The sequence below is a fragment of the Sparus aurata genome, chromosome 3 (assembly GCF_900880675.1).
Source record: "Sparus aurata chromosome 3, fSpaAur1.1, whole genome shotgun sequence".
Taxonomy (NCBI): Eukaryota; Metazoa; Chordata; class Actinopteri; order Spariformes; family Sparidae; genus Sparus; species Sparus aurata.
The window spans coordinates 3607523-3628416 of record NC_044189.1 but is presented as its reverse complement, the minus strand read 5'-3'; the positions used below and the strand labels follow the sequence as shown (position 1 = coordinate 3628416).

At 40.2% G+C, this 20894-nt stretch overlaps 2 protein-coding genes across 3 annotated transcripts in view; one reads left to right on the top strand and one right to left on the bottom strand.

The window, feature by feature from the left end:
• LOC115578552 (B-cell receptor CD22-like) overlaps positions 1–20894 on the bottom strand; it is a 79183-nt gene that overhangs the window by 9736 nt on the left and 48553 nt on the right. The window lies entirely within an intron of this gene.
• LOC115578549 (intermediate filament family orphan 1-like) lies at positions 383–18976 on the top strand. Of its 2 annotated transcripts, XM_030411564.1 has the most exons (10): positions 383–600; positions 815–2034; positions 10280–10340; positions 11316–11411; positions 11537–11677; positions 11760–11944; positions 12086–12203; positions 13364–13462; positions 15113–15243; positions 15331–18976. In XM_030411564.1, the coding sequence occupies exons 2-10, from the start codon at positions 1058–1060 to the stop codon at positions 15482–15484; spliced, it is 1962 nt and encodes a 653-aa protein (XP_030267424.1). In that variant the 5' UTR covers positions 383–600; positions 815–1057; the 3' UTR covers positions 15485–18976. The 2 variants fall into 2 exon arrangements, with proteins under 2 accessions (XP_030267424.1, XP_030267423.1); XM_030411563.1 differs by having other exon boundaries at positions 383–2034.

The window sequence follows — 20894 nt, the reverse complement described above, 5'->3', positions numbered from 1 at the left end:
TGCACTAGCCTGTTTATTAGCTAGCTAGCGTTCATTATAAATCAACTGGGAGCGGCACTTAGCTATGCTAGCTATCCCTCGATTAAGCTAGCTACCATGATTAAACTGTAATCAATCACTTTGTCTATAAAAATGCCTGAAACAAAGGAAACTGGCATTTTATTCGTTGAAAACTAAAATACAAATGTTTTTAAATCGCTTTTGATTATCTGTGTGACGTCGCAGCAACAACAACAGTTACTTCCGGGTGAAAAACTGGCAGTTGATTTCATAAAAACTATTTTTTTTTCTTTTTTTTAGCATGAACATGTACAATTTAATCATGTGTAAGCAGGAGCGCGATGCAGCTGGTTTCTACTGTAAACAGACGTTATACGGTCTCAATCTAGGACGTTTGGTGCACATCTACTCTGATCACTACGGTAGCAGCCAGACTCCCTGGTGCTCCTCTACTATCGTCAGTACGGTATATGCCGCCGCAGTCATTCACTTGTGTTTATCTCTGCTGGTCTCTGCTGCACCGCTGCTCGACACTCTGCTCGGACTCGTTTAGCCTCATTATCTGGTGCCAAACTTAGTGTTCCCTCCTCTAAATACCAGGTACGGTGCTTGTATTTCTGTAAAGCTGCAGATTATATCTCCGTGTCGCTTTATTCTGAGGTTTTAGAATAAAATCTGTATGACTGCGCGTCACCGCTGAGCCCTAAAAAATCGCTGCTGCGTAAAAGTAAAGTCGACAATCTGGTTTTGCTGCAGGGCTGAGTGAGTTAAGAGACACCTGGTTGCGTTTGATATTATTTTCTTTATTCCTCAGCATGAGCTCGCTGTGATATTCAGCTTGGAGTTTGTTATTCAGCTGCGCTCTGAGGCCCTTAAAGCATCCTTCAAACCGCAGTGTGTGACTCCAGCACGCAGCTCCTCTGCAGGAAGGTGAGCATCGGGTGAGATCAGGAGGAGGGCTCATAGAAAAGGCAGCTAGGCCTGATAAGCTCGGGGGAAAAGAGACCATCTGATTTTAGAATTACCTGCAGAATTGAACACTTAGAAGTCTGGGTTCATGCCGGATTTCGAGCACTTCAGATTTTCCTACTCGAGTATGAATCCGGTCCTGGGGGAGAGCGGCTTCCTGGCCCCGCAGCAGCATCATCACCAGATGACGGGCCAGACCGACTCCGCCATCCCAGAGCCTGGATACTTTCTGGGGGACCACGGCGGGTTCGGGCCTGATGGGCTGTCCGGGCTAGACCTGGGCTCCTTGCCACCATCGGGCCTCGCCTACCTGCACCTGAGCAACCCCCTGCACCGCGGGCCCCCGGCGGCTACAGCGCTGCGCAACGACCTGGGCTCCAACATCAGCGTCCTGAAGACCCTGAACCTGCGCTTCCGCTGCTTTTTGGCCAAAGTGCACGAGCTGGAGCGCAGGAACAAGGTGCTGGAGAAGCAGCTGCAGCAGGCTCTGGAGGATAACTGCGGAGGGGACGGTCACCAGAAGCCGCTCACCAAAGAGATGGGGGTCCAGACTGGATTTATTGGGCCTATCCCGCCCAGACCGGGCTTCATCCCGCTCCACAACGCCAACAACCCGGCCTACATGCCCGGCGGCCTCCTCTCCCCGACCCTGAACCCTCCTCCTCTGTTTGACAACAAGTACCTGCTGGGGAACAACCTCAACCCGATCACCACGGATTCAAACTCCAACCTCACCACGTCTGGCTTCTCCATCAGCCCGGCCCTGAGTCCCACGGACCCGTCCAAAACCATCACCAACATCAACGAGAAACTGGCCTGTCACACCGGGACCAACACCAACAACGTCCTCCCTCCTCCCCCGCGCTTCCTCCCCGGGACGATCTGGTCCTTCAACCATACCCGCCGGTTTGGCACCGGGAGGGAGTCGTGCGTCACGGGCCCCGGAGTCTCCTGGACGCACCCGGACGGTGTCGGGGTCCAGATCGACACCATCACACCTGAGATCAGGGCCCTGTACAACGTGCTGGCCAAGGTGAAGAGAGAGAGAGACGAGTACAAGAGAAGGTAAGGGATGTTTATCTTCACCTTCATCACAGAGTTTCTCTATAAATCTAACATGGCTGCATCGTTTGGATCCTCAGTTCTCATGAAGACATCGAGTGTCTTGTTTCTGACACACAAGATTTATTCTTTATAGGGTAAAGAATGATTTTCTTTAGAAGCGTTTGGAGCTTTGTGATCAACTTTTTAAGGCAGGATATCCTCGAGCATGAAAATATTAACATACATATAAAATCACTTCAGAAAAACATTCAATGAACAGGATAAACAAAAGCTTTAAAGACTATTTTTCTTTCAGTTTTTCTTGAAGAGCAGAGAAATAATCACAGTTTACCTGAAATAATTAATTTATAACATCAGATAGTGATACTGACCCACCCTGGGATGACCCGCCTCACATTCAGACGCAGGAAACTAAAAGAATAATGAATTTATACGAATGTCATTAAACAAGTTGCATAAATCAAATGTTATCTTTTGACTAATCTGGACTGTTTTAATTGCAGGTGTCTGTCATAGAGCAGGACAGGAACCAGAAATATTAACATTAAAGAAGCTAAATAGAGACAGTTTCCATCTAAAAAGTTACTCCAATCTGTTGTCAAAATATGTGATTAATAAAATAATTGACAACTAATTAATCAGTGGCTGTAACTCTGGTCTCATGTCAGCACAACACAGTTTACACAGAGAATTGAGTGAAGAGCGAACAATAAATGATAGTAAACAATTAAATACAGACTTAAGGAGGTTGGCAGTTAATTAGGGAGCTTTCAACAAAACATTTTCATAGTTATCATGTGTATTTTTATTCTAATTGTACGCTCGTGTTGTTGGTTTTCCTCCTTGACCTCGCAGAATTAGTTTACTTGTAACTTCTCACCCCACAATGATTTCACCATCTAGTTAGTGCTGAGTGAGCGATCTCGTTAATGTCTGTGGTTGTGTTGGATCGTTACCGTGAATCGATGAGCAGGACAGCCGCTTCAAGAGCGAGATTAGCTTTTACGTTACGTGACACATTTATTTGGCAGACGATTTGGTGCAAAGCGACTTCTAATGAGTGCGTTTAACCCGAAGGAACGAGAGCGGAACGTCGTAAAAAATTGATTTTACTGGAAAAAGACAAGTTATTGATTTATCAGTGTGAATAAATGTTGATTGTCGAGGTTGGTTCACTCTAAACAAAGGCAGTTTTGCAGGAAGTCCTCTCAGAAAATGAAAGTTGTTGTGTTGTTGGAAGCCGTTACTGAGGACGATGTAAACAATCCAGCTGTTTTTGTGATCGCAGCCAACAAACAGATGTTCTCACCTGGATGCTTCATCTGTCAACGGTCTCTCAGTTTAACTTATTAGCGATCTTAACAGCACATTTATGGATTTGGATATTAAATATACAGTAATATTATTATCAATATATCAGGTTTGTACTTGTGCTCAGAACGTAAACTAAAGGATTATTTTACTGTATTAGATTAAATATTGGAACACCTCATTTTGATAACTAATTTAATAAATACACATGACATTGAAATCTGTTTAAAACTGATTGCATCCATAGTTTTTTGCAACTGTTATCACTTCTCACCTTCTAGTTTATCAGTTTTATACAGCAACCTGTGTCACAATCAGTAAAAACCTACATTACTGTAAACATTTAAGACTGATAATGGCGATACAGACACTCAAAGGAAGAATAGGAGGATTAAAGTAATCTGTAATCTTTCATTTATCGCGGAAAACAAATATTGTAATATCTGGATTTTCCATGAATGTGCAGCCATGATATAAATGTTCATGCACAGCAACAAAACAAAAGAAATATCTGTTAATTTGCTGCATTAATTTAGCTTTAAGTCAAAGGAATCAGTGGGATGTTATTTAAAGCTGCGTTTGGGTTTCGCTCGGCGTGCAGCTTGTGTTTCCCACAATCATGACACACATCAACACGCCGTCACCCGCTGCTGCTTTATGCTGAGGAGCTCTGACCTCTCCTCTGTCCGCCTGCTGAGGCAGGATGCTGCTGCAGGACAAACCTTCAGTCACATCGATTTCAGGAGCTGCAGGACGTTCTACTGAACAGCAACGACTCGCTCTGACCTGCGTGCTGCTCTGCGTATCATCCTTTACAGTTTAGTGCTGCTGCTCTGATCTACATTCACGTTTTACTCGTTTGGAAGCTATGAAAGTGAGCTGGACGTGTAAATGTTTGAATATTTCCACCGTCTTTTAAGAGCGTCCTTAATGTGATTTTCCTGGCAGTGTTGAATCATTTACAAGTGCAAACTAAAGTCCATCAGTTGAAGAGAGACGAGCAGTTTGATTTGATGTGAAGTGAAGTGAAGAGAGATGAGACTTTAACAACCACTGATGGTTTTAATGTCTGTACTTACAAAGACGCTGCTCAGTAAAATGTTCCTGTACGTTTTCTTTACCTGTTAAATATTTTGTTTCACCCGGGAATGTAACTGCAGATCTTGTTGGTCTGTTTGGTTCCATCGCTTTTCTCGCTTCGTCTCCGGTGCTTAGCATCCGTGCTAATTCACAAGTTTGTGACCTTTTTAGTTTCCCCAGTAAACACACCGACCTGTGTGGCTGCTGCAGTCACTTCTGACCAGCTTGGTTTGTTCTGAGGTGGAGAGAGCGACTTCCACCTCAGGCTGGATGTTAAGGAGGGCAGGTTACCCCTCCATGAGTAGGTAATCCAGGGGTAAAACCAAGTTTCCCCTCGGACGCTCATCCTGCCCAGAGACGCAGCTGTGAGACAAAGAAGTCGGTGTGTTTACAGGGGAAAGCACAGCTGTATCGTTCGCTGTGTCACCACTTCAGCTCCTGCGGTGTAATCCAGCAAGAAGGTCGGTTTAATTTGCATTTCATAGAAACCCAACAAAAACTTAAAGCAGCTTAAATCAGCCGACTGGCACATTTTGAAAGTTATGGATTTGGTTTCACTGATTTTCTCTCACAGTCTTAAATTATCCAGGAGCTTCCTGTTTTAGTAGAAGCCAGGATTACAGGAATACTGAGAACACAAGTCCACCTAAAAGTATTTATTATTTAATGGCGTTTTCATGTTTTATTTACCATTAACTGTTTAATTTTGCTTCCTGATACTGAGGACGTCACCTCACTGTCCTTTATCGTAGCTGGAGGCTGTATTTATGTTAAAGAAGTGGACATTTACATTTTGTTAAAATACTTCAGAGAAACAGCAGCTGCTTCTTCCAGGAAGGTTGAATGAATATTGCTTTATTTTTCCTGTGACTGTAAATGTTTGGCTGCCTGTTTGTCTGCAGGGACGAAGTGTCGGGGGAGAACCTGAACATGAGGAGTTGTTTTTCTCTCAAGTGATCTCACATCTCTTTTCTTTCTTCCTCCTTTTCTCCCTCTCCTCCTCCTCTCATTTCTCCTCCTCCTCCTCCCTGCTGGGGTTCGTCCTGGTAGCTGCAATGCAGCACAGGCCTGTGACCGCCAGCAGTGATGTCACCGCGCTCCTCTCTCCATTTTATTTCACCCTCTGCCTCCCTCTCACTGTTTTAGCTCTGCGTATCTTCACCTCCTCTCTCTCTCTCTCTCTCTCTCTCTCCTGTCTTTGCTGCTGTCCCTGTTGACTCGTCATCCATCTCTGCCCTTCTTCCTCGTTTTACCTCCCTCCCTCTGTCCCATGTGAGACTCTGCAGCGTCAGGCCGGCCGGCCGGCGCTGGCTTCATCATCATTAACGACTTCATCCCCAAACCACACACACCTCTCTTCTGTCGGTTCATCTCAGTTCACTGGATCTTTACCGTCACGCTCTTTTGATTATAAAATGTTGCTGTCGGATTCTTTTTGAAGGTGTGAGTCTAAAAGCACACGCGTTCATCTGCAGCAGTAACAGCTTCCACTCCTCTGGGAAGGTTTTAGCATCAGATGTAGTAACTGGCTGCACAGGAGCGTTAGTGAGTTCTGAGGTGAGGAGGCCTGGTTCTCATGTTCCAGCTCATCCAGACGGTGTTGCATTGGGTGGAGGTCAGAGCGCTGTGCATTAAATCTTCTGCACCAGTTTTGCACAGAAGCATCATCATGTTTAACATGAGAGGGAAAAACACAAACTTTAAGCACACTGCTGTCTGAAATAACTTCTGTTTTGTTAAAATGCAAAACTGGTGCACAGATCCAAAGTTATTAAATTCACTGACTTCCTGTGCAAACCGTCACTCTGGCAGATTATTTAAAATAAATATATATATCCTGATCCTGAATATTTAAAGAGCCTTTTTCCTTTTTCACCCCACAGAAATCAACCGACATAAACCAACCTATATTATATCTTTTTAAAATTAAATGTATTGTATTTATTTTATAGAAACGGGACAAATCTGAACCTTCTGGTGAGCTGAACTTGACCTGCGGGCCGACCCTGCTCTACAAAAACAATAAATCGGTAAAAGTATAAGAAAGAAATATAAAGATAAATAATCAAACAAATAATTGTGAAAATATGAGAATTTAGAAGAATAATTATTAGCATTTACTTATTTTCATATTAAATTGTTCGTTTATTTTGGTGTGTATATATATTTTTTATTTAAAGGAGTATTTATGTTAATTATAAATTATAAATTACTTTTTTTAATGTATATACTTACAATTTTTAAATGTTTTAGTTTGATCCCTGTCAATGTTTTGTATTCTTTCCCTCAGTTATTTTCCACAATTATTATTCTTTAACATTTTGATTCTTTATGTTTGTGTTTGGAGATGATATTGATGGACAGATGAAAGTAGAAAGCAGCATCACCTCGTACGTACAGCGGCACAGATGCCGTCCTGGTTGCTCGTTGTTGCGTTTCTGTTGTATTAATTTACTTCCTGAACTCGTGACATCACTGCTGGTTATTCAGTGTTCAGATTGGTCTCCTCCACTTCATATCACAACACTTGAATTGTGCCTGTTGTTTAGTTTTGAGATGTGTTATTGTGTAGCGTTGCACCTCGGCAGGTGAATTTGCTGAGTTTATCTGTAACGTAACGTTGCTAGCAGGGATTATTTTTTTTAAAGCTCCTCTTTTATGTTTTGTCGTTCTATTAAACGACTAGTTCAACATTTTGGGAACAAAGTGAGTTGTGGTGGTTCCCCAGACAAACCATCCAGTGTTTTAGAAGAAAGAAACGGAGTTGAGCTGTTTTGACTGATTGTAATTTACTGTGATTGTTTTGATCTTTAAACTTAAGAACCTTCCTCTCTTCTTTCTGTCGTTATGCTAAACTAAGTTCACCTTCTCTCTCTCTCTCCAAGAAAGTGAATAAATAAATGTTCTAACATGTTGAAATATCCGATCAAAGCATTGTAACTTTGACAGAACACAGCGGTGTTTCTTGACGTCTTCGTTAAGTTGGAATCGATGTCACCATGACCTCATGGTGTGATGACATCACCGCTCGTTAAGTGCAGGGCAGATAAAACACAAAGGCTCCTGATTCATCATCATCATCATCATCATCATCATCATCATCATCAGTGGAGATGAACCTGTTTCTGTGTATCCAGTCAGACTCAGTGACACCAGCAGCTTCACTGCAGAGCAACGTGTCGAGACTGACAAGCAGATCAGAGCAGCGAGGACGTCGTCCATCACTGTGATGTCATCGCCTCTGCTCATTAACATATCTGAGTCTGAGCGTCACTGCAGATGAAAACAAACCGATTGTAACTTCACACCTCTCACATCTGACACACGTCTGATCTTCATCTGTATGAAGAGAAAGAATCTACAAGTCACGTTTCAGTCAGTACTCATGTTTTCCCTGCTGGTAATCTGATCCGAGGTCAGCCACCGCAGACGTGATGTTGTTGTGAGAGCGGCTCAGCTGAGCGGCGTCCATGTGAAGGACAAAGAGGAAACAGTTACAAATCATTAGAGACGAAACGAAACGATACATCAGAATAATAGTTTTTACTTTCTGATTCTGGGATCCTCGGCACTCGCAGGGCGCCAGTCGAGAGGATGTCAGCGCAGTACGGTGGCCATTTAAGGACATTAACTTCAGCTTGTTCAGCTTTCAGGCTATGCTGCCGAGAATTGTCTTTGGTATTCACCACAATTAAAGGGGCTCTCGTTAACTATTTGCAGCCATTTACATGTATTCATCTGTTTTTCTATTGGCCATTTGCGAGTGACGGATGTTGCTCTCCACTAACAGAGAGCAACAGAAGTTAGCTTTAGTTTTGAAAAATAATAGTCGGCTACCATAAACAAACAACCGGCTTCCAGCTAGAGGTCGATACAGATCATCAAAAAAAATCAATGAGACTGAAAACTGATATTTGGGGCAGATATTCATTTGCAGTAAAAATGAAAATCAGGTACTTAACTTGAGTATTTCCCTTTTCTGCTACTTCATACGTCCACTTCTCTACATTTATTTGATACGTTTAGTTACTAGTTCCTTTGCAGATTGAGGTTTTGAGATCAGATATTGTTGTGGGCGAGTAAAAGTAGCACATTTTTGAATTTGTTTAGCACCAGGGTTGATAATCTGTCTGTCCCTGCTTCTTCCAGCACGACAGTGAAGTTCAACAGAGCCTCTTTTAAAATGTCCCACTCATGCTATCAATCAATCAGTGTGTCGTTGTCGAGGCTGTCGTTACACTTCGAGTCACAGCGAGTGACAGAAGCTGTGAGTATGCTAACGGTTAGCTGTCACGCCAAAGAGACAACCAGGATGTATACGATCTCTTTTTAAACGTTGTAAAACTTCAAGTATAGAGCTTTAAAAATGTGGATGAGAAAGAGCGTGTTCGATCAGTTTTTGGTAAAATCAGATGTCTTAAGTCGGGGATAAAATTAGGATGTTTTGCATGTTTCTCTTTTTGACATTGCTGCGAGTTTACACATTAGAACTGAGCTGCGTCGCATCACAACAGAGGGACAGTCGCCAGAAATCACTCAGCAGTGTTCGCTCAGCCCGTCTGTTTATTTCTGTCGAGTGGCTGCGAGCTCTTCGTGCTCTTCGTGCTCTTCATCCTCTTCATCCTCTTCATGCTCTTCATGCTCTTCGTGCTCTTCGTGCTCTTCATCCTCTTCGTGCTCTTCGTGCTCTTCGTGCTCTTCGTACTCTTCGTGCTCTTCGTCCTCTTCATCCTCTTCGTGCTCTTCGTGCTCTTCGTGCTCTTCGTGCTCTTCATCCTCTTCATCCTCTTCATGCTCTTCATGCTCTTCGTGCTCTTCATCCTCTTCATCCTCTTCGTGCTCTTCGTGCTCTTCGTGCTCTTCGTGCTCTTCATCCTCCTCGTCCTCTTCGTCCTCTTCGTGCTCTTCATCCTCTTCGTGCTCTTCATGCTCTTCGTGCTCTTCATGCTCTTCGTGCTCTTCATCCTCTTCATGCTCTTCGTGCTCTTCGTGCTCTTCATCCTCTTCATGCTCTTCATCCTCTTCATGCTCTTCATGCTCTTCGTGCTCTTCGTGCTCTTCATGCTCTTCATCCTCTTCGTGCTCTTCGTGCTCTTCATCCTCCTCATCCTCTTCGTCCTCTTCGTGCTCTTCATGCTCTTCGTGCTCTTCATCCTCTTCGTGCTCTTCATCCTCTTCGTGCTCTTCGTGCTCTTCGTGCTCTTCATCCTCTTCATGCTCTTCGTGCTCTTCGTGCTCTTCGTCCTCTTCGTCCTCTTCATCCTCTTCATGCTCTTCATGCTCTTCGTGCTCTTCATCCTCTTCGTGCTCTTCATCCTCTTCGTGCTCTTCGTGCTCTTCATCCTCCTCATCCTCTTCGTCCTCTTCGTGCTCTTCATGCTCTTCATCCTCTTCGTGCTCTTCATGCTATTCATCCTCTTCGTGCTCTTCATCCTCTTCATCCTCTTCATCCTCTTCATGCTCTTCATGCTCTCAGCATGGCGTCTCCTTTATGTAACAGCTGCTGAGTAACACTGGTGCTGGTAGGAGGAGCTGTGACGCTGTGTAGGTCAGTCAGGTAACTCTGCTGGGTTTTTGTCTTAAAGCTGCAGAGACGAGATCAGGAAACTGAAACGCTTCACTCATCTGAGCTGAAAATAAGGCCGCGATCTTATGAAGAGAGATAATCAGTCATCTTTGTCTGCTGAGATGCAAAAATACAAATATTGATGGTCAAGTTAACCTTTTATTTTCCCTCCAGTGGGTTGAAAGCAGCTGTGTTTCTGTGTACAGTCTGAATATGATGTGATTATCTGCCTGGTGCTGATGAATCTGTGTTTACATCGCTGCTCTCTGTCTGTCTGTGTGTTTATAGATGGGAGGAGGAGTACACCGCCAGAATGGACCTGCAGGAGAAGGTGGCAGAGCTGGAGGAGGTGAAGTCACATTTAAAATGCTGGATTACTGAAACGCTACAGTTCAGACGTCCGTTAAAGAAAAGTGATTTTTAAGACACAGCCAGCAAAACCAATGATCTGAGGGGTGAAAAGCACAAAACATACAGACACATTAAAACACATCAGACACAAAAACACAAGACGAAGATCATCTGAAGCAGTTATCATCATCATACAGGCAGAACTTTAAAGTAAATGTCAACATTTTTCTTAAACTTGCATACTTATTTCACATCCCCTGGTTTGTCAACAGTAAGACTGCAACTAATGATTATTTTCATCATCAAATTAAAGATTTAGTCGACAAGATGTCATAACAATAAACATGATAATTTCCCTGTTTTTTTTGTCCAGCAAACAGCCCGAACAACCAGAGAGTCTTCATAAGAAGCTGGAAAGAATTGCGTGATATTTTTTTTTCTGTCGTGAATTTTTTCTTCTTAATTTTTTTTTTTCTCTCATGATTTTTTTTCTGTCCGGAATTTTTTTCTCTCAATTTTTTATTCCTCATTATTTTTTGTCTTGTGAATTTTTTTCTGTGGTGAATTTTTTTTTCTCTCAGTTTTTTATTTCTTGTGAATTTTTTTTTTCAATTTTTTATTTTCATTAATTATTTGTCTTGTGAATTTTTTCTTTCATGATTTTTTTTGTAAATTTTTTTTCTCTCAATTTTTTTCCCATAAAAGTTTTTCTTGCGTTTTTTTTTTCACAAATTTTTTTTTTTCTCATGAAAAGAAATTCTCTCATAAATTTATTATTTTTTCTCTAGGGCCATTTTTCAATAAAAGCAGAAAACATCACCTTTAAGACGCTGAAACGAGCAAATCCTTGACATTTTTCTGCTTTAAACATGCCTTAATTTATTGATTATCAAATCTAAACTTATTACACACAAAAAGCTTCTTATGTAGTCTGTACATTTTGGTGATCTCTTCATGCCGTGTGTGTTTTCAGGACCTGCAGGAGAGCGAGGTGTGTCAGGATGAGCTGGCTCTGAGGGTGAAGCAGCTGAAGGCAGAACTGGTTCTCTTTAAAGGACTCGTCAGCAACGTAAGCCAGAAATCACACAATGATCACACTTGATCTCCATGGTTACATGTTGCTGGACATCTTTCTGAGTAAACAACAATATTTAGCTGAATGTCCATGAAGAGTTCTGTGTGTCCGTCCATCAGAACCTGTCGGATCTGGACAGTAAGATCCAGGAGAAGGCCATGAAGGTGGACATGGACATCTGCCGCCGCATCGACATCACCGCCCGCCTCTGTGATGTCGCCCAGCAGAGGAACTGCGAGGACATGATAAACATGTTCCAGGTGCGTCTGTGCTCGTGAATGAGAATCCACAACCAACCAATCGTCTGCCTTCATTCTAACCAACACGTCTCCTCGACAACAGGTGGCCACGCCCCCGCCCACGCTGAGCGGCCGGGCCAGGAAGCAGAGCGGGCAGTCGGCCAAGGGCGCCGACGGAGACGACATGAGCATGTCCGAGGGCGAGGGGGGCGGGGCCAGAGACGAGGAGTCGTGCAGCACGTCGGCCAATCAGATCAACGAGCAGATGCAGAGGATGCTGAATCAGCTGTACGTGAAAATGAACGGAAAGGAAAATATTGTACACAAACCAACTATATTTATTTCCGTTAACGTGTGTGTGTGCGTGTGTGTGTGTGTGTGTTGTGTGTGCATGTGTGTGTGTGTGTGTTGTGTGTGTGTGTTGTGCAGGAGGGAGTGTGAGTTCGAGGACGACTGTGACAGTCTGGCCTGGGAGGAAACTGAGGAGACTCTTCTGCTCTGGGAAGATTTTCCCGGATACTCGCTGGGAGGGGAAGCACAAGGAGAGGTACGTGCACACACACGCACGCACGCACACACACACACACACGCACACACACACACACACACACACACAGATGCTTACAGGCTTTAAAATTAATTTCTGAACATCAGTTTACAAGTCCAGGAGCTTTCTGTACCATGACCCTGTTAAATGTCGTCATGTTGGATGAAACTGCAGTGGAAAGGAGAAGAACTCACAACTCTCAGAAGGAGATTGTTCATTTCTACTCACAGTTATCTACACTTGCTTTAGTAAGAAGTCAACGTCTCTGCCGATATAAAAGAGAAGCACCGACTCATAAACAGGAGTCTCCTCGGCTGCAGCAGCACTTAACGGAGCTCTGTTCAGATCCAGCAGATCTATTTTCTCAGCGTCAGGGAAGCCGCGGGGTTGTTTCCTGTTTTTATTTTTTTTTACTTCGTCCCACTTTGCTGACCTGAGCTGGAGGACGAGCTGTTTGAACTGTGAGCTGCTTTTATCTAATGAAACCACAGAAACCAAACAACCTGCTGAGAGACGCTGCAGGGAAACTGAAGCAGATCAGAAGACGTAGTGACGCTCTTTCTCTCTCAGGTTTCTGTTTCTTTAACTGCACTTAGAGCTTCTAACAAGAAGAATTTATTGAAAATTGATTTAAGTGCCAAAAAAAAGCTGATAAATCTTCTGCAATTTATGAACAACGAACACATTCTAGTTTCTGAAGTAATTGTAAAGTCACTCGACAGCTTCTTGTACAATAATAACAACAAGACTTCCTGTTTCTTCACAATAAAAGCTCCCATTTCCTCCTACAACAGGACAACATGTACGAGCCTGTAGATTTAATATCTGCAGGTTTTGTACTGTAAACAAGACAAACAAAAGGTTTAATGATTTATCCTGCTGATACACAATTATTCAAACAGTTCGCTGTAATAATAATAATACAGTTTAACGCAACATTTACCCAAAATTCACCTTGATTTTCCCTAAATGATGCATAAAAGCTTTGTTGGACCTGTTAGAAGTCACATATTTTACTGAGATTGATCTCAAACTCAGCAGTTCTTCTTCAAAACGTTCATGAAATATTGATGACTGATGTTAGTTTCAGTTTTATCATGTAAATCCTTCTTCTTCTTCTTCTTCTTCTTCTTCTCTTCACGTCCACTCGCTGTATCCAGCTGCAGCCAGATGAGTCCATCGAGGAGGTGATTAAAGACACCGAGTCTCTGTTCAAGTCCAGAGAGGAGGAGTACCAGGCCACCATCGACCAGATAGAGGTGAGACGGTGATGAAAAACAGTTTCCACAGGTTCATTTAAAGGTGTTTATTGTTTGAATTGGGTCAAAAGTGACATCAGGTATCAAACGTTTGGTTAATTGTCGATTGTAGTTCTGGTAATAAATCTGAAATACTACAATACCCATGAGCCGAGGCAGTCAGAGGTGCTAATCAATGACTTGTTGTTAAACTACCACAACTGACCCGTAAATTGAAAGTGAACTGATTCAAGCTGCAGATTGTGTTCTTGGTTTTCTCTGTTCACTTTTATCTTTAGCTGGAATTTCTAATTTCGATACAATACCTTAAAAGATTTACTCAAAACAGTTTCAAATATCGATGTGGAAACTCTCGCCAAAATGCAGCCGAGGCTTTTTTTGTGAAAGTACCCGAGTCAAACCTTCATGTGAAAGCATAATTACGATGAAAGAGGCACTTTTAAGATTTACCTTATTTTCGTTTTCGGGTCAAACTCATTTTCAATGGGAGTGCTACGATAGCATCAAAATCTTTATTTTTAAAACAGTAAGAAGTCTCGACACAACATGAAACTTTGCTGGTAGTATCACCAGGGTCTCTACACATGAACACGAGCATTGAGAACATTGTTTGTGTACACAGAGTTTACTAAAAAGAAGGTTTTTGAACAGCTCATGTTAGCAGTAGCTTGTTCCGCTTGCCGCCGTCCTGCCAGTGGAGAAGTGTCGATCTCAGAATGTGACGTAACCTGGAGGACAGTTAAGGTGGAACGCTCCTAAAGCTTAGTTCCATATAAATGCAGGATAATTTGTTGTTTTGTCGTTAGCGAAAAACAATATTGACCTTTAAGTTGAAAAAGGAGCCTCATATAAGAAACAATACTGAAATCAAAAGCCAGAAAAGTCACGTGAGATCTCGCGTGGATAGTTGTTGCTGGAAGACAGTAGTTCCACCTTAACTGTCCTCCAGGTTACGTCACATTAGCTACTGCTAACGTGAGTTGTTCAAAAACCTTCTTTTTAGTAAACTCTGTGTACACAAACAATGTTCTCAATGCTCGTGTTCATGTGTAGAGACCCTGGTGATACTACCAGCAAAGTTTCATGTTGTGTCGAGACTTCTTACTGTTTTAAAAACAGAGATTTTGATGCTATAGTAAAAGTGCCCGTAGCACTCCCATTGAAATGAGTTTGACCCGAAAGTGAAAATACAGTAAATCTTGAAAGTGCCTCTTTCATCATAATTATGCTTTTACATGAAGCCTCGGTTGCATTTTGGCGAGAGTTTTACTGTTTTTATGTCCACAGGCTCGTTACTTTTGACAGATAAATTTTGATTCTGTTAGACGTAATAAAGCAGTTAAAGGTACATAAACATTGTGTTTATTTAGCTCACGACTGAAACACACAGTAACCACCCTCACATGTGACACCATAACAACACTGTGCAGGATTCACCGGGGTCAAAGGGAAAACTCTTTGACCATAAATTACAAAAGTAGTGGGGAAAAACATGCTAATACAGTTGTTAATCTTTTGTAATTCAACTGGGAGCAATTAATGCTCATGTCACATAACAATGTCAACAACTTCTGAAACCAGGTGCGCTCAAAGTAGCTCCTCCTGCATCCCTAACCCCGACATGAGAGTTAATGGATGTGTTGTTTTCAGCTGGAACTGGCTACAGCCAAGAGCGACATGAACCGCCACCTGCACGAGTACATGGAGATGTGTTCGATGAAGAGAGGCCTGGACGTCCAGATGGAGACCTGCAGGAGACTCATCACACAGAGCGGAGACAGGTGAGGACACACGTGGAGCTCTTTGACGAGACACGAGCAGCAGACGGACGCCAACAGCCACATTAATCTCTCTCACGTCTCCAACAGGAAGTCGACCTCGCTCATCACTCTGACGGTGGACGACTCGGACAGCGAGGAGAAGGAGAGGAAAAAGCCGGCTCTCCCCGCCGACTCTGAGAGCAGCGACTCGTGCTGCGACGCCAACGCCGCCATCCCTCCGCTGACCTGGAGGAAACCCTAACACACACTGAAACACACACACACACACACGCTGAAGTAACGTCACACCGATGCTCTTCTCTTCCTCTTAGTGGCGTTTGACAACAGCACACACATCTATTCTTCTGTCTCTCTGGTTTCTGTTGATCCGAAGTAGAAATTGTTTTTTACTGGTCACAAACTCAGCCAACACGACAGCAGGTGATTTAGAGCAAACAGGTGGAAAAAGTTACTCCAGGGTTGTTTAACAAAAAATGCATAAATTGCTTGAAAGCTTATGTAGACAATTAATTTTCAAGGCAATAACTCTGCTGCCCTCCTGTGGTCATCAGCTGTAACTGCACCCCAGTGAAGGTCGAACAGAACGACACGGCACTTTAAAGTCCTTCACTGGCGTCTTCTTCATCGATAAGATGATGCGTCGTATCTTATTTTGCACACTGATGTTTCTGTTTCGTGCAGGAAACAATTGTTGGCACAGATTCTGTCGCGATGCCTTTCAGCTGCAGGTTCACACGTGACGCACAAAGAAAAAGTTTGCACATAACTGTCCACTGAAGTGATTTAAGAGTTCTACTTATTAATTTGTATTTATAACAATCGAATGCTTTTTTTCTCTAGATTTTTATTTTTCTGTGTTTGTGCAGAAGTTTAATCTCTAAAATATAAATTACCCAATTGATGACTTCTGGGATTTCACTGTAGGAAGAGTCAAAACTTCACACATCTCAAACTATCAACTTGCCTTAAACTGTTAAGTATCCAACATATAACAGAATATGACACCTCATCCTGAAAATGCATCTTGAAGGATTTTAATTTTGCTATTTTCGTATTTCAGAGTACGCAAAGTGAAAGCTTTTTTCCCTTTTTTAGCTGGTGATCCATTTTCTCTCCCATGTTTGTGATTCGAGAACTGATCGGAAAAAATAATTTTTTTCTTTTTTACATTTTCTTGTTTTAAAGAAAAAAAAGAAAGAATTTTACCTAAAATTTATTGGGGAATTTTCTTTCCAGGAGAAATTTTTTGGGAACGTTTCACAATTATTTTTCCTTAAAATTTCCATCTATTTTCTCCTGGAAAATCATGTATTTCAGAGAAATGCTTTTTTTTTCTAGTTGTCAAAAAGTTTTTTTTACATTTTCTTTTGCTCATATGAAAAACAAAGACAAAAAAAAATGTTTTTTTTTGTCACCCAGGAGAAAAAAAAACAACATTTCAAAAGTTGTGAAAATAATTTTCTCAAATTTAAAATTTCCCTCTGTGAAAACTCATTCAAAAACAAATTTCAGGAGAAAATGCGTGAAAACATTTTAGGAGCATTTTCTTTCCTGTTGGTTTCACACATGAAAAAAAACAAATATTTCAGGAGAAAACAAAAAGTGTTTTTATTTTCTCTCTCTGAAAACAAAGAACATTCTTTTTACTTTTTTTCCCCCAGGAATTTTATTTTTCATGTGTGAACATAAAAACTTTTCCAGGAGTATTTGTTCTCAACTCAGTTTTACCCATTAAATGAAAATATTCTGAAATGTTTTAATGTAAAATATCAGGAGAAACATTTTCAAGAAAACTTTTTCTTTCACACTCAGTTTCACAGATTGTAGACAGAAAAAAAAAAAAATATTTCCCCTGAAATATTCCTTGTTTATTTGTTTTCATAGATTAGTTACTACCAGTTCTTAGAAAATGGATCACCAGGAAATAACCTGTCTTCATTTGTCCCTCTGGGCTTCTGTACAAAAGAGAAACCGCATCATTAAAGAACCAAAATGAATTTAAAGAGTATTTTTAGATATTTATTAACTCCAGCTCAGATTTCTAACACACTAAATGACACTCGAGGTTTTCTGTCTTGCATGTTTTTAATCTTACAGAATTTCTATTGATCATCACTTGGTTTGTAAAACTGCTGTTACAATATCAGACTTCACAATCACGATATGATCACGACATCTTTAACTTTGTTTACTGTGTTTTGTCTTTCAGTGTAGAGAATCTGAGACATAACTGTAAAGAAAGCGCACAAAAGAACAATCACAAAACCAACATCGTGGTTTATGTTGTAATTATTTTCAAAAGAAGCAAAAAAAAAAATGCTGATTGTTGCATAATTTTGTGACTCCAGAACTTTCAGATCCCGACGGCTCAACTAAAGTGAATAATTTAAGTGTTACTGACTTTAATCTCTCAGCTGATTTTGATTCTTTCCTCTACATTTAAAGGGAAGGTGTCATATTTATGTGCCATTAATCATAACTCAGCGCCCTCTTTACTATTTTACCACTCATGCTAATAGAAATCGTTGCGCTACATTTAAAATTTTCGCAGAATTAAACAAAGACAGATTCGTCTGAAAGAACTTCGTCTGTGATTTTGCGACGTTTGGCAACAACAGGAAATCTGAGAGCATTTTCTTGTTTTTCTTTTACAAAAAAACTATTTTAAAACGTGTTGTTAGAACAACTGTACAGTTTGTAAAGGCTCAACGTTGTATCTACTGTACATAAACACGGCTGAGCTGTAACGCCGTCCGCTTCCTGTTCTCCTGACGTACGTTTAGCTTTTAGAGACGAGTTCAGATTAACGTTTGATTTCTACCATCTTTGAGTTTTAGCATCGTTACGAATTGAATTAGACGTCGTCTTTTTTTAGTCGTCTCAGAGAAAACACACCTGCAGCCACGATTCAGACTTCCTGTTTAAGGACGTGTACATATTTTTGGAGAGAGAAGCCATTTTGCAGGAGGTGTGTTTAAAAAAAAAAAAAGATAAATAAAAAACGAAACAATCAGGATTCTTTTCTACTTCGCTTCGTGCCAGTTCTCCTCTCTTTGTTGACCTTGCTGCTATGAACGCATCACCGTTCACACCTCATCAATCACATCATTTACTGAATGTCTGCTTGATCAATAACCTGCCGTGTTCACCACAGAAAACAGATGCATTAAAGGAACAACGTCCACTTTCAGTCCGGCTGTTTTTTCTCCACCGAGCGTCAAAAATGAGGAAAAAAAAAACCTGAAAATCGCTCGGAGAGGAAGTGGACTAAAATTTGACGTTGTTCCTTTTTTAATGTCGAGGAAAAAACAAAAAACAAAGCAAGTGTACAATAATCATTAAAGCAAATAGACAAACTTCACTCACCTCATGGATCTGTACAGATGCTGCTGCTGCTGTAACGGAACTGTTGATCTATATTATCTGACTGTAAACAAAACAAAAAGCATCTGTGGAGAGAAAACAGAAATAAATCAAGTGTGAAAGGAAGAAAAAATGACTAAAGTTAATTAAAGACCCTCGTGGAACACAAACTGGAACGTTTAACGGAGATTAAACAGGAAATGCTGACAGAAAATAAGACGGCAGAAGCCAAATAAGTCGTCTGGAGTTTCTGAGCTCAGTGTGGATTCAAAGTGTTTTCATGAGGTCTTTAAAGTCCGATTGTTTGTCAGAATGTTTGATCGATCGACTGAAATGAAAAGTTGCACAGAATAAAAAATGTTTAAAAAGGTTTGAGCTGTGAATTTGTTTTATTTCTTTATTTTTGTTTACACGTTACACAAGATTTTAAAGTTAGATGTTTCACATTTTTACTCCACAACATTTAAATTACAATTACTTTAAAGATTTAAGACTTTTTCAAGGTTTTTATTGGTTTACACATGAAATACATTTTCACCTGAAAGTTAGTGGGGGATAATTTTTTTCCAGGATAATTTTTTATACGTGAAACCAAAGTTTCACACATGGAAAAAAAATTCTCCTACATTTTTTTACAAATTCTCCTGAATTTGTTTTCTCTTCAAATAAAAAAAATCCATCTGGAATCTTTAGTTTCTCACATCAAGGAAAGATTATTTTAATTTCCGTTTTTACATTTTTTTTACAGATTTTTTTTTTTCAGGATAAACAAAACAATTTTCAGGAACATTTTTTCAAGGAGAAAACTGGTAAAAAGTAAAAAAAAAATCAAAAAATGAAAAAAAAATCAGGAGAATAAAAAAACGTTAAAAAAGGTGTAAAGATAATCTTTTCAAATTTACAATTTCCATCTGTGAAAACTTGCAAAAAATAAATAAAATAAATACAATTTCAGGTTCTTGTCGGTTTCACACATGAGAAACACAAATTTCTGATTTTTATTTGACCTTTTTCCCCGAGGAGAAATTTCTTATGTGGGAAAGAAAAAAACCTTTTTTTCACCATACTCAGTTTCACACATAAAAAAAAATAATTCTCCACAAAAAAAAAAGATGTTAAAGAAGTTCTCAAGATAAATAAAACCATGTGCACAAACAAAACATGTGAACAAAATGTCCAGTATTCATTCTTCTCGTTTTTACACATTAAATAAACAAACTTATCCTGATTTTTTTTTACCAAGAAAAAAAACATTTAAAATTCTGTCAAGATCATCGTTTCAATTTTAAAATTTCCATCTGTGAAAAACACATGAAAAGCGTGATGAATGTTAAAAATGTAGATTTTGTTAGTAAAAATGAACCTAAAATATCAAATATACATTATAATAACAAATGAATGACGTGTTAATAGAAGAAGAATATAAAGTATATAAAGTACTTTATATAGTATATAAAGATCCACAGTTACCAGCTGCTGTTTTAGTAATTCGAGTATATCTCAATCTTAAATATGTTTTAATTTATCAATAATTTATCAAGAATACTTTTCAAAAAGTCTACTTAAAGTACATCTTAGTGACAGTACTTCAGTTTTTCTACCTGAATACTTTTACTACTGATGGATACAAATACTTCTCCCAACATTTAACAGAAATACATTTACTTATTGATCAGACACTAATTAGAAAATGTTTTCATGCAGCACTGATCGGTTTCAGGTCAGTCTGCTCCTGTATTGATCCGATATTAATGTCCTCCCGAGCAGAACAAACATCTTCAGGGAGAATCGATGAAGACGAGCAAACAGCAGAAGAAGAAACAGTCGGCTGCTGCAGGTTGTTTACACGAGACGAGACAACAATCAAATCAACACCAAGATACTCGTCAAGTTACTAAATACTGCAATACTGTAACTAACAAATATATAATATTTGTTCTGCTGAGTCCAAACAACTTTATCGTCAGAAACTTTGTCAAACATTTGATTATTTTACTGCAGAATGAAAAGAAGGAAAAGAAAAAAAAGTCAAACTGGGTGAAAAAAAATATTTTAGAAAAAATCTTGTTTTTTTTGTAAACATTTTTTATTCCATTAGAAACTTTCCTTCATATCTAGAATTCATTAGATTCTACACATGGGAAAAATAGAATTCTCGTGATTTTTTTGTTTCACTCGGTTACACATGAAACTTTCATTTTTCTTGTGAAAAAACTAATTTCACTTGGTTTCACAGATGGAAAAAAGAAAGAAAAGAAAATCTTTTTATGTGTGAAATCAACTTAAAA

Coding starts and splice junctions, on each gene's coding strand:
- LOC115578549 (XM_030411564.1), top strand. CDS start 1,058: ATGCCGGATTTCGAGCACTTCAGATTTTCCTACTCGAGTATGAATCCG. Junction 12,204..13,363: donor GAGGGGAAGCACAAGGAGAG/GTACGTGCACAC, acceptor CGCTGTATCCAG/CTGCAGCCAGATGAGTCCAT. Junction 13,463..15,112: donor CCACCATCGACCAGATAGAG/GTGAGACGGTGA, acceptor TGTTGTTTTCAG/CTGGAACTGGCTACAGCCAA.